The 13,683-nt window shown below is 36.6% G+C and overlaps 1 protein-coding gene across 3 annotated transcripts in view; it reads right to left on the minus strand.

Annotated features, from left to right (window-relative positions):
• Positions 1-2,520: 2,520 nt before the first annotated feature.
• Positions 2,521-13,683, minus strand: part of LOC139120041 (TOX high mobility group box family member 3-like) — a 33,266-nt gene continuing 22,103 nt past the window's right edge. Inside the window, exons 2-9 of one of the 3 annotated variants that reach the window (XM_070684065.1) lie at positions 9,183-9,247; positions 8,024-8,317; positions 7,443-7,704; positions 6,624-6,680; positions 5,724-5,879; positions 5,225-5,350; positions 4,599-4,719; positions 2,521-4,374 (exon numbers count right to left, since the gene is read on the minus strand). In XM_070684065.1, the coding sequence (XP_070540166.1) occupies positions 3,842-4,374; positions 4,599-4,719; positions 5,225-5,350; positions 5,724-5,879; positions 6,624-6,680; positions 7,443-7,703 (1,254 nt within the window). In that variant the 5' untranslated portion in view covers position 7,704; positions 8,024-8,317; positions 9,183-9,247 and the 3' untranslated portion in view covers positions 2,521-3,841. The remainder of the gene's footprint in view (positions 4,375-4,598; positions 4,720-5,224; positions 5,351-5,723; positions 5,880-6,623; positions 6,681-7,442; positions 7,705-8,023; positions 8,318-9,182; positions 9,248-13,683) is intronic. The other 2 variants (XM_070684074.1, XM_070684082.1) reach the window with 2 other exon arrangements.

Below are 13,683 nucleotides of genomic sequence, written 5' to 3' on the forward strand. Positions count from 1 at the left end.
TTTCCGGTTCGCAAAACTACAATTGTTCTTCTCAAGAAGCTATAGAAAATTAAATTTATAGACACAATTATTAATAAAATTTAAACATATTAATAACATTGTTGAACTCTGTTGACATTATTTTCAACTGAAGGCTGTACTACAAGCGATTAAATACTGATGGTGTCAATCAGCTGATATCATGTGCAGCTTACTGTCGATGCATGAACATTTGGTTTTCTTTACGCATGACTGGATTTAACCGTGTTTCAGCTTTTTGAATGGCATGATATTGAAAGATGATTTTTCAAGTTCGATATAGACGGTAGGGATGTAATTCCTTTTCATTTCCTCCGAAAATACATCGTTTTTTATTTCCAAATCGAAACGTAAATTTGTGGATTTTATTTATCTCACGACGTGTTGCAACATTGCCTTCGTTTTATTTGTATTATATAGATTTAACATTTACCGAAATTTCTCAGCCTTTAAAAAAACTGTCGTAAAAAATTTTCGAGAAACACAAATACTACAATACAAATAACTGTAAATATCTGACATTCTTTTCCCCCTCAAACACTAATATATGTCAATAGGCGATGGAGAATCTATGATGCAAGTAAATCGATTTTAAAAATCACGAAGTCCTTCGGGTCATAATACTTTACAGATTGATCTCTGAGAACGTAAGATGACAAGAAACTGTAAGAAGTAACAGTTGACGAAAGTTAAAAGCAACATCTTGACTGGGTAATCTTGTACAGTCCGTTTAAGTCTAACTTATATATGTAGATCGAGGAATCATATCATTACTCGTTAAAATAAGAGAACTTGAAATTGTTATCAACGACTTCCGTAGCTGCAATTAGAGGACATTACAGCAGTTTTCCTAAACAGACTGTAGTATTGTTTGCAATTTACTGTTTTCCCTTTGTTGTCGATCGTAACAGGTGTGTTTCCGAGCTCGTTCTTGATAATTGTACAGCCGACTAAGAAACTGAATGAAATAAAAATAATGAAGAGTTCTTCTTTGTCTTAAATTTAAGGCCGTTGACAAAGAGCGATGGCGGCGATGCAAAGCATGCGAAACGCCTCCTACCAAGTGACACAGACAAAGGGCACAAAAAATTTTAGCTTCTAGAGTTGTCGTCTTGTCCCTACGAAGATTTACGACGACCAATACTAGCGCTTAACTTTTCCGTCTGATATCATTGAGATTTCTTGAGAATTGCTGGGCATTTTTGTCATTTTAACGATTGTAGTAAATCATGTTGCTCTGGAAACAAATGTATATATATATATATATATATATATATATATATATATATATATATATATATATATATACAAAGTTGTATATATATATACAAAGTTGTATATATATATACAAAGTTGTATATATATATATATGTGTGTGTGTGTGTTTGTATATATATATATATATATATATATATATATATATATATATATAATATATAGAACAAATGACTTCAAGTGCGAAGTAATGAAATCTATTACTTAAGTTTCATGCATCCTGCAATCCTCAGATAGAAATGGAAGGATTACTAGCTTGACACTCTTACATAATGATTGGGACGAACCATTCTATTTGTAGATAGTGTTAAAATTAGATAAATAATATTTGTTTTGGTGGCGACATTAAGCGCGCTCGCCAAGAAGTAACAAAAAGATCATATCGGCTTATACAGGAATGACAAGCTTGGTGTACTCAAAAATACCACAGCCAGCAGGGCGGATAAGATCAGAAATGAAGTCACAAAGATATTTCGTGACATTTGCCTGAAAATCACGAATGAGATAACAAAAAAAAATAAAAAAACTTCTTGGATGTGATATTTAATCTGAACGACGGCAAGTTCTATCCGTATCGTAAACCAAACGACCAAACAATGTACGTCCATTGTCAGTCTAATCACCCGTAAGCTATTATTAAACACATACATGACGCAATAAGCAAACGCATCTCACATCTCACAAACAATTTCATGAATCATTCATCAGATTTGTCAATTTGTTCTTCACATTTGCAAAGTATTGTTTATTCCTCCATCGATCCATTTTACAAATGACGCAGAATGCCTCAAATCTGCGCTATCGTATGATGTATTTAAAATTACCTTCGTTTTATTTGTATGACCTGTAGATTTAATAAGTATCGAACGTTCTTACCTTTTGGAAAAGCTACTCCTGTAATTTCAAATGAGGTTGCAGAGTACTATTAATACATTTTTGCAATTATTCATACAATTTTAATTAATTTGTTAACCCAAGATTAAAATGTTGGTTTTCTTCACATTTGAGCTTGTCAAGCAGTCGTAAGTTGCGTGATAAATAAGTGTTCATTTATGTAAATGTATACAAATCACCCTATTTCCTGGCTTCTCTTTTATCCCAATTTCATGATTTCCCACTCTGGCTGGGTCGAATTTTCTGAAAATTTCTCATTATATCATTCAATTGCTACATAACAAAACGATCGAATTGTTTGGAATAAAATTCTTACATTTGAATAACAAACAGTTTAATTTGGTAATCATGTTTTAATCATTTTTCGAGTGTCAGTCTTTCAATCCATGTCATTTTAGGACATGTTATGCAAAATAAAATAGTCGTTTTTCTATATATACTCTTGTTTCAAGTGAAATTACATTTGAGAAATTACTGTCAAGATTTCAACTTCAATTAATTTTTACCATTAATATAAAAATTAGTTTTTAACGCAAAATATACATCCCCTTCATCATTAAAGTAAACAGTTGCTACAATACTACACTTAAGATTCTGTGCTTGTTGAAAACGTAGCAAGATCAGGTTTCTTTGTCGTCTTAGATTAGAAATATTCATTTGAGAAAACGTTTTTGGAAAGGTGAACAAGCGTGAACAATGTCTTCACAGGGAAGAAATAGAGCTAATGCACAATATATCGAGACTGTGAAGATTGTGAACAAGTTGGATATTGCGTTTAACCTGTCTGATGGGAAATTCTACGCTTAAAGAAAACCACAGGACCAGCCCGTGTAAGATAAACGATAAATGATGAATGTTTTTATACTGAAAAATTGCTCATTATTGTGATCGGTGTAAATGAATAGAAGAGCGCACATAGTAACATACATAAATTCATTTATTTATCCATTTGTGTTAAAACTTTAAGAAAGAGAGAGAACTCTACTGTCATAATTGTACGCCCGTACGAAAAAGGAAACGAGAGTTGATGAATAACGGTAATTTTTTAGTCCGTGTGTACACCTAACTATATAACTTATGTAAGTTTGTTGGTTACTTATAAATTGCATGCAGAAATAGTTTCTGTGCACCCAGTTTCACTTTAAACTGATACAGATAATATTCTTTTGGGGGAGAATTGGTTCAACGTCAACTTAAAGATGATTAGAGGTCTTTCCCCACCGTTTCACTCCTAATCGAACTATGTCGAAAAAGTCTTATTAAAATCTGCCTACTTTAGCAGAGAGTCAATAAGGACAATAACATCTGCATACAATGCATGAGAGCGCTGATACTGTTCCTTGCATACGATAACTGATTTTACTACAGCACGATCTTAAGAAGTTAAAGTGCGTTCTACTTTAACTTCAAAAATGGTTTGCGTATTAGATTATATCAAAAACAGTAAACAGTGTCGTTAACAGTTTCCTGGCTCACAACAAAATTTTGTTGCTATGGCTACATTTTCAAATAACTACATGTAAGAAACTATTCGTACTGATAATGATAAGAACAATTTACGATTTAATTTATACACCATGAACTGAAAAAGTCTCTATTACTGACGATCTGTCTGTTTTCATATATTTCTGATTGTGACGGGCGAAACTCTGAGCTAAGCTAATGGAACCTCGTTTTCGACCAGTCCCGCTGACATGTCTTCTCGGACTGAGCAATTTGTTGGTGGCGACTGAACCTGATCCTGGTTTACATTCACATCCGGACCAGTGACTTTTCCATCATGCTGCTTGGGAGGTCCAGATCCTTGCTTTGGTTTTGGTTGTGCTTCATGCCAGCCCTGAAGTAACTGTTGTTGATCCACTGTTTCAGGACGCAATATCTGCTGCGGTTGATACTGCAGCTGCTGGGGCTGTAACTGTGGCACTTGTTGGCGATGTTGCTGTGGTAACTGCCACCCCTGTGGCCGTTGATAGACGACTTCAGGTTGTAATACCTGATGCTGCAGCTGCTGAGAGTGCAACTGCAACATTTGCTGGCGTTGCTGTAGTTGATGTTGTTGCTGTGGTAACTGATGCCCTTGGCCTTGTTGATATACAAAGCCAGGTAGTGGCTCCAGTTGAAATCCTGGTTGCTGATTGGATGTCACGACTGGCTGCATGTTTACATCGTAACCCTCCTGCGGCCAATCTGTTGTTTAAGATTGAAAGATTTACGAAACGACAATATCACTGTTACTTGCATTTACCCTTAACTACAGACGGGTAAAAGAAATTTATTGTTTCATTATATGTCGTATGTTTCTTTGGATATTTTCACGAGTATTTATCGATGGCAAGAAATAAGAATACAATATGAACCGCAATAAAAAAGATCCGTATTGGCCCATTAACGTCAGCCAAACAGGAACTTACTTGGATAATGTGGCACAACCTCAACTCCAGAGGGCGCCATTTGCTGCGCGGGTTCACTTTGGATTACACCCATCGGGGAGCCTTGGCCGGCCCCTTCGGATGTCCTCACGGCAATGTACATCTATATTAAAAAACAAAAGAATCAATACTAAAGTGTTATGATAATTTATATATAAACTTACATATAGTTGTATAAACTGTTACCACAAAAGTCTCCTCCTATTCCTTTTCGCCCTCTTTAACGGCTATCTCTGAACAAATGTAAATCATAACTTAATTTACATATCTACATATTCATATTCAAAAATATACACATCATTATTTACAGATAGGTAAAACGAAAACGCTCAGCTTGAACACGCATTGGAAAAGTCACATGTGTCCCTATTGAATTAAATTACTTGCCAAGGAATAATATGCGAAAAGCGATATGCAACAGACACACACAAAGCATTGAAATAAATTGCAATTTGATTTTCTGCATAGCAAGCATATATCATGTGATATGACGGTTGATAGATTGCCTGACGCACGGAAAACCGGAAAAATTTTCTTCCATTCAAAAGTTATATTTTGCTGTTTTGAAAGAAGTAATTGAATGCTATGTCAGACACTCATGGACGTACCATTGACGACGAGGGCTTTTGATTACAGCAGTACGCTCTACAGCAGAAAACAGACTGAAGGACTGCAGTCACTAGTTCAGCTAATGCTACAATGACCAGGATACTGTCGACGGCAACTCTACCGCCCTGAAGAATGAAGAAATCATATGAAGGTCAAAAACCCTACCAAAGAACTCCTATAAAACGCCAATATTACAATAAAGGTTCTAGCACTACTATATGAATTTAAAGGCGCAACAATATACATTTACATTTATTCATTCGTTCACTCATTCTTCTTCCTTTTATCTTTTATTTATGTTTTCATTCATTCATTTACAGTAAACAGGAAGAGGGGTAAAAGTTTCAACGTACGTACTCTATATCATAGTGACACAGCCATTTGCCATTGCAGTAGTTCGCCATTCTCCATGTTTGTAGTTTCTTTCTCCTCTAGTCACATATTTATTCACTCATTCTTTTACACGAAATATGATGAAAGGCACTGTTTTCAACTTACATAGTTTGTGTCACAGTTTCTCAATTGGTTTCCGTCATGGTCAAAGTGAGGGACGTAGTAACACTGTTCTTCAATAAGTGCACCGATAATACCTATAATACAGGCACTGCCTGCCACAGTTGCCGAGATGATAGACAGAACCATGGTGGTAATTATCTGTTGACACACAGACAGAATGATACCATCAATATCTTTTAACAAAGAATATATGTATACCTAAAGTATTGTACGATGGACAGGATTACGTCCAGGCATTGGCTGAGAGATTCGAATGTGAAAGCGGAATGACGTTTTCTTTCTCGAAGAAAAGATCAGACCAGGGTCTGGACTTTACCCAAGGTGGACATTAAGCGATTTGTATGCGTCAGAACAGTCTAAGCCAGTTTCACGAAGAATAGGTTTAGAAACATATATCACCAAAGGGATTGTAACGTCACGGTCTCTCACGTGAAGTAATAATTTAGCTCAGTATGGTACATACACCTTATCTCTCTTGTGACACTATGAGCCCAAGTGATATTGTATGTCCATAAATTGCGTATAAAACGTGTGACCTGTATGACCTCTCTTATTGGTGGTTCAGGTGTAACCAAAGTACTCGTTGACCAGACAGGGGTATTTCATCATACACAGCACATTCAGTACTCCTCATGGTATCAATGTCATACCTGAACAATTTAAATGCTATCGCTCCCCATACATTACTTATAAGATGATGAAAAAGTAAATGATTGTTATCGCTAAAATTTCAGACTAATTCTTTTACGTTTTGCTTGTTGTTTTACGTAACGCTGACAATCCATGTTCACGGTGAATTAATTTTACTTAAAACATAACAAGACATTAGATTACAAAGCTATGATGCATCAAGTGTGACGACAACAAGATCAGAACTCTTACCAATGCGTTAGTCTTCTTCAGCGATGCCTCAATGCCAAACAATCCTGTAACTGCGAACTGTAAAAAAACACAAATAGATCACACATGCCGGCTCTAAATGGTTTCGGTTAATATAGAATGCGCCCTGGGGACAGTCATTCCGATTCTCAAATTTTAATAATTTTTTTTTGTTATATCACTTGTTTGGGTTCATTTTAAAGTTCTATAAAAGAAAACTTTTAACAGGTTTAGTTTTTCAAAAATCGAAAATTTTATTTTTGCTCCATTAAGTTAACATAGGGATGACGGCCATTTTGAGTTTCAAATATTCTTAAAGCTTGAGTAATTTGTTTGTCTAGTTCCAAAATTTTCACGGTGACCCCCGATTTTTATTCTTGATTTTGAAAAAGAATGATTTAAATATTCTTTGAGCAATGTTTGAGCAAAAGTTTACGTTAAGTCTTTCACTTTCGAGGCGCAGACTACCTTAAGTTGGATCGAGTCTATCATGATTTCTGTTACGGCAGAGGCATTTCAGATGCTCAAATTGTCTGTGTATATCAATGAGATGATAACGGAAGGCCATCACCATCAATAAATAGTTCATCGTAGTACAGTCTGCGGACATCAACTTTCAGAAACAAGTTCTGGAACGTACAAAAAACTGCATATAATTCCTACCAAGAATTCTTATCTTGCATGTTTAATGATTTTGAAAACAATGACTTAGAAGTCCTCATACATTCATCCTATTTTCTTTCTAATCTGTCTATTCTTATTTTGTTTTTTTTTCCTTTTGTTTGTTTGTCGAAGACAGGTAATCCAAAGTTCCATACCTACCATGACACCACACCATATACCAGTACCGGATTTACTAAGTTGGCATTTGATGACGATGGCAGTAATACCTAGTATTACACAAATGCCACCGAATATAAACTGGAAGATTCCAAAGACGGCGGTCGCCCGTGAAGCAAATCCTGGTCTTTTCACCTTTCTATTGGTGTTTCCTCTGGGTCGTCCCTGCATAGCCTGGGTTTGCTGGCTGGCATAGTATTGCTGCTGTTGCAGGGATCGCTGTTGTTGTTGCAGATGTTGCATACTGAAGAGAGACATTAAGATACAAAGATACAAACACGTCTGATTTGTTCGAAAACCGGACGACCTGTCATTTGAGTAAAGTCACTGAATTTATGACTTTGTTGAAATAAAAGTTGATAAATAAATTTACATTATACAAAACTTTGTCAGTTGTCACAAAAATGCTATTTAGTTGTATGTTTTTTTCTCTACTAAAAAGTAAGACTCAGAGGTCACGTGTAACTATCGAGATCGCTACTATTACGCCTATAGAAGTTGGTGTAACTAAATATCAACCAGCATATAACACAAAGTTAAATATGTCGATAGAAGGACAATACCTTGATGATATCCGATCAGTCACTCGTCAGAATTTCTTGAGTTACAAGTAAAGTAGACTTGAAGTAATTGTCTTCGTATAGTAACCTTGTTTCTAGCTGCCGAGTCGTTGTCTGAGAGCAAACTCTTCGTCTTTCACTTATATGGAAGTCGCAACCAACATGGCCGTCAATGATGTGATCCTTCCCTTTTTCCGTGACGTCATCGATGCTCCGTACAGATTCTCAGTGTTGTATAAGTCATGGGTGCTGTACGTCGTGAAACAAAAACGACTGCACTGCCGTCACAACGCTCACCTGGGTGAATGAGTGTAAACACTGCACTTCAATCGTGAACAAAGGTTGGACATTAAAAAATACAGCCGGCTGTAATTTTCGTTGACACTGGGTGCTTTGTAAACATATTATATTATAGCTTTGTCAATACAAGTGAATTTATGACGTCATACCCCCTGAATTTTTCTGATAATTTATGCAATTATCGAGCTTTGTGGCCACACGGCGAGCATAAAAGTACAAGGTTTTTGCTTGTGAATGACTGGTCATTTAAAAGGGGGGAATTATGGGGTAAACCATGTAACACATCAAACGATAAATCTTGATAATGGTGCGCAATATCGATAACAATGTCTTACTATACAGTTTATCAAATATTTCAAGTGTTCCAACATGCTCTTGTCGTCTTCTTTGTCTGGCTCGCGCGTAGCTGGGACCCCGTCCCACACTCTACAATGTGCCGAGCTACGTTGTTTCAATATCACTCGCTTACTTAATGTATAGGTGAAACAGAACTCAGTACACTTGCAAACTCCCAGACGATGCCGGGTTTGACCCACGGCATACTATGTACGTTAGTGGCCATGTAATCGAGGTAAGCATGAAAGCTACTCGAACCAGTCATCAACGGGCCAACAACGGCAGCTGTCATCAATCTTGATCGGTGGCGTAAGGAAATGACTCCGGGGTCATTCAAAGTATTGGTCCAGGGTCAGCTACGACCAACAATCATGACGACCATCGTCAACTTTATCTAACATCTCGGTTACCTAGTTCTGATGCACAGACTGAAACCGGCGATAACCTTCATTTGTCGGTTTTTTATCCTTGCCTATGATTTCATCTTGTTCTCATGCTTGTTTCTCAGTATATTTGTCAACTGTACCTTTCGAGTCCCCGTTTACATCGAGTTTTAACGTTCGCCAAAATACAATTGCTCTTCTCAAGAACCTATCGAAAATTAAATTTATAGACACAATTATTAATGAACTTTAAACACATGAATAACATAGTTGAACTCTGTTGACATTATTTTCTATTGAATGCTGTACTGTAGCGATTTAATACTGATGGTGTCAATCAGCTGATACCATGTGCAGCTTGCTGTTGATGCATGAACATTTGGTTTTCTTTACGCATGCCTGGCATTTCACCGTGTTTCAGCTTTTTGAATTGCATGATATTGAAAGGTGATGTTTCAAGTTTGATGTAGACGGTTGGGATGCAATTCCTTTTCATTGCCTTCGAAGGGAAATCGTTTTTTATTTCCTAATTGAAACGTAAAAGTCCTGGTCATTTTTTTGTTGAGTGTGCGTGTTCAGTGCAGTGCAGTATGGCGTCTTGTAAATGTTTACAGTGTACAGATTCAGGGCAGATCCTGCCGTACGATGCTCACTGACTTTAAACTCAGTTTAAATTTCCCTTTTTATAAGTTTTCTACATCCACAAATTCACTGGCATTGCCAAAACTATACAATAATAGCAATACTGTACCCCTCCCGGCCCGTGATGGACTCAAGCAAACTTTGCACTCCATAATGTACTCGACTTCGCCTCGTGCATTATGTCGTGCAAAGTTTGCTTTCGTCCATTATGAGCCGGTAGGGGTACATTAGTGCTTAAACAAATACTGATAACTTCATTACATGGTACGTCCAACACAATTACTGTCACTACATAAAGAAGCTAGTCATCTTGCAATAAAACTAGTGGATCAAAAGCGCGTTGTAGACAGGCAGAAATTCAAAGGTCATTACACCCATTTTGTCCAAACTTGGCACAAAGATCAAGCACTATGGCATACATATACATGTCAATTTACTTCGTGACATGTTCCAATATGGCTGCAAGATTGTCATTTTTTTCCGATATCGCTGCCAGATGGTCATTTTTGGATTTTTTCATGTCTTTGAGGCTTAATCATATGCAAATATTCTGTAACCAATGTTGTTGAGACTTGGTACAAAGATAAAGTACTATGGCATACATATGCATGTCTACTAATTTTGTGCTATGATCCATATGGTCAATAGACAGCCATTTGATTTAAATTTTGGTGTGATTTTTTTATGTCTTTGAAACATAAACGTAGGTCACTGTCCTCGATGGACTGATTTTGTTCAAACGTGATGCGAAGATAAAATACTATGGCTGCATTCTTGTGCACATTAATTTGTTTCATTATATGATCCGAAATGGCTGATTACAACAACATACCCGATCCCATACCATTTCGAAAATTCCACCAAACCATGTGTATATTATGTGCCGTCATGGCATTATTATGTGTGATGTAATCAAAAGTACCCTCAGTGGTCATTACCGGCAGAGATGAGTCATTTATTGAACGTTCCTCAGATTACTTTATTATGCAAGTCACAGGCCTGATACACCCGTTGCATCAATGTCATTCCACAGCTACCTAGACCACAGCTACCTAGACACCAAAGATTATAACAAAATGGACAAGCGGGGACTGTGTCATCAACGATGACTTGTTTACCTGGCATTTACTGCTTACCTATGTAAAGTTTTGAAATCTGTGTCGGAAAACAATTAGCAAAACTTCGATCTAAATTTGCTGTTGGTTTTTTGTAAGCAGATCATATGGCAAAATCTTTTGATTTAAACAACGTATTTCTTACAATCCTATGGCTAAAAGAAATAACTAATTTTTCTCATCATTTTTCTGTCTAGTTCCTTATAATGATAACGTACTCTATTTTACAGAAAATGCCAATAATTTTGAATTCCCAACTTATAGTGTGTGAGAAAACCAAACTAAAGAGTCTAGGTAGGTGTTAACATTGTCCTCTTGCTCGAATTCAAGTAAACAATATGACGAAATCCAAACAAACAAGTTGGAATTAAGTAGGTGTGAAGAGATAGTTGTTTGGAAAGGGTAACTTGTCTAATAGGTCACAGGAGACACTAGAACATGAACACATCATCAACGGTCACAAGTTCAGCAACTTGGCAGGAATCACGTGATATCGACAGAGTAAACGGACTACGTTCATCCTCTCAGAGCTGCTGTGAAGTGCTGTTCTCACATCTAGGAAAACAACGAAATAGTTGTCTTGAAAATGACGCAAATGATGGTACGGTAAGCAATGTTCCCGCGCGGGAGATTTTCTGTGCTAATGATAACTGTCGCTTTACTTGTTAGTTTCTCATCCTGGATTTTGCGCTCACAAAAAATCCTATCTTCCAAATCAACAATGAGCCATATTTTATCACATTTCATGAATCTTGAATTACCGATGTTTAAACTATGTAACGGTCTAAACGGCCACCACCAAATATTTTACAATGTAAAGGATTTATACTTTTTTTCAAAAGATAATTGTACACCAAGATTTTGTATTTTGACGTAATTTGGTAAGATCAAAATAATATTTTCAGCATAGTTTTGAAGGAGCAAAAGCACCAGGTGACAAGGAATTGGTCACCTTTCTTTGCTAATTAAACAGCCTATAGAGGTGTTTTCAGATTTCTATATCATTGTATTAGGTTATAAACCACTTCATGAATCCTTGTTGATTAGATTTGTCATTTTGAACATGAATTCTAGAAATGACAGAGAATGCCTCAAATCGGTGCTATCGTACGATGTATTGCAAAACTGCCTTCGTTTTATTTATCTTATATAGATTTAACAATTACCGGAATTTCTTAGCATTTTGAGAGAGAAAAAAACTGTTGTAAAATTGATTTTAGAGAAGCATAAATACTACAATACAAATGACTGTAAATATCTGACATTCTTTTTCCCCCTAAACAACAATATATGTCAATGGACGATGGACAATCTATGATGGAAGCATAGACCCTCGAGAAAAACAGGACAGGCAACTGCGGTAAAGATCAAAGGGATTTTGGATTAGCAGAGTACGATCCTATTTGGAATAACTAAGATGTGTTAATGGGTTGGGGACGGAATGGTGCTTGACGCGATCGACTGCACGACGTCCGGTTCATAGACACTGCATGCGGGTATACGGTAATAATCTTCATGGATTACTAGTTATTTCGGATTACCCGCAAGTCCATTTTAGAAAGAAAAGTATTACAAATATTTTGAGAAGAATTCGTTTGTTACATATTAGCAGCGAGATTCGATGCAAATAGAAGTCTACAGGGAATCAGTCTGTTGCTGTAAAGTGACTAAGTTTCGAATACAAATCCGAAACACATATCACTGCAGTTCCAGATTTAACAGCAGTTAACTTCACAGAGTTGTTTTCATTCCGCAATCGTCCGTGCATCTCCAAATTTTCCCTTGTTTTTGCAGTTTTTTTCAACCGCCGGAATATTTTCTGCGCGAGGAGTGCTCAATGATTCGGTAAAGAATGTATGTTAAACTACTGAAATGTTGTTGTTTGAAAACTGTGAACGGCCAAATTTGCTAGGACAGCGTTTAGCTTTTTGTAAATGCTTGTCTATCTTACAAAGAGTAATATAATAAGTCTTTCTTGTGCCTTTGGACGACGTTTGATGAACACATCTTCATAATAATCGCACGCAGCCCTGACACCGCTATTTTATATTTCATTCAAGAAAACTGCTTACCAAAATGCGTGAACTACCGCTTTTGATTGTCAACCCTACACTTTGAGTTTCTTTATACCCACCGTCTCCATGCTTAAATCGATGAATCCAATTAAGTTACACTTTTACAGGCCTTCAAGATAGGTGTGTATTATGCTTCACGAGCCGAACACCAATCAAACTAAAAAATTTTACTGCTCTGCAGATTAGAGACCGAATAAAAATGAATGTAAAGGTTTACTCCTAATTTTAAAATGTCGAAAACGTCTTGTTGAAGTCTGACGACTTTTGCAAACAGTTTGCAAGTGTATTCACAATTGCAAACGAAAAGAGCACTGATATGTTCCTTGCATATGAACACTGATTTCACTACAGCACGGTGGTGTGGAGCTAAACTGTCGTATACTTCGTCTTCAAAGATGGTTTGCATACGAGATTCTATCATAATAACGTCATTAAGACTATAACTTTGTTGCCATTGTTACATCTCCAAGTAACTAAATGTAAGGTATTACTGTAGGATAAGGAAACTATTCGTACTGATAGTGATGAGAACAATTTAAAAGCGATTTAATTGAAGATTATGAATAGTAAACGTCTCGTTTAGAGAAGATTTGCCAATTTGATATATTTCTGATTATTACGTGTGAAACTGTCGTTTTCAGCTAAGCTAATGAAACCTCATTTTCGACCAGTCCCGCTGACATGTCTTCTCGGATTGAGAAACTTGTTGTTGACGACTGAATCTGATCTTGGTTACATTAACATCCGGGCCAATGACTTTTCCTACAGGCTGCTCGGGAGGACCAGTTCCTTGCTTTTTATGGCTGTGCTTC

Source organism: Ptychodera flava, chromosome 2 (assembly GCF_041260155.1).
Source record: "Ptychodera flava strain L36383 chromosome 2, AS_Pfla_20210202, whole genome shotgun sequence".
Lineage (NCBI taxonomy): Eukaryota > Metazoa > Hemichordata > Enteropneusta > Ptychoderidae > Ptychodera > Ptychodera flava.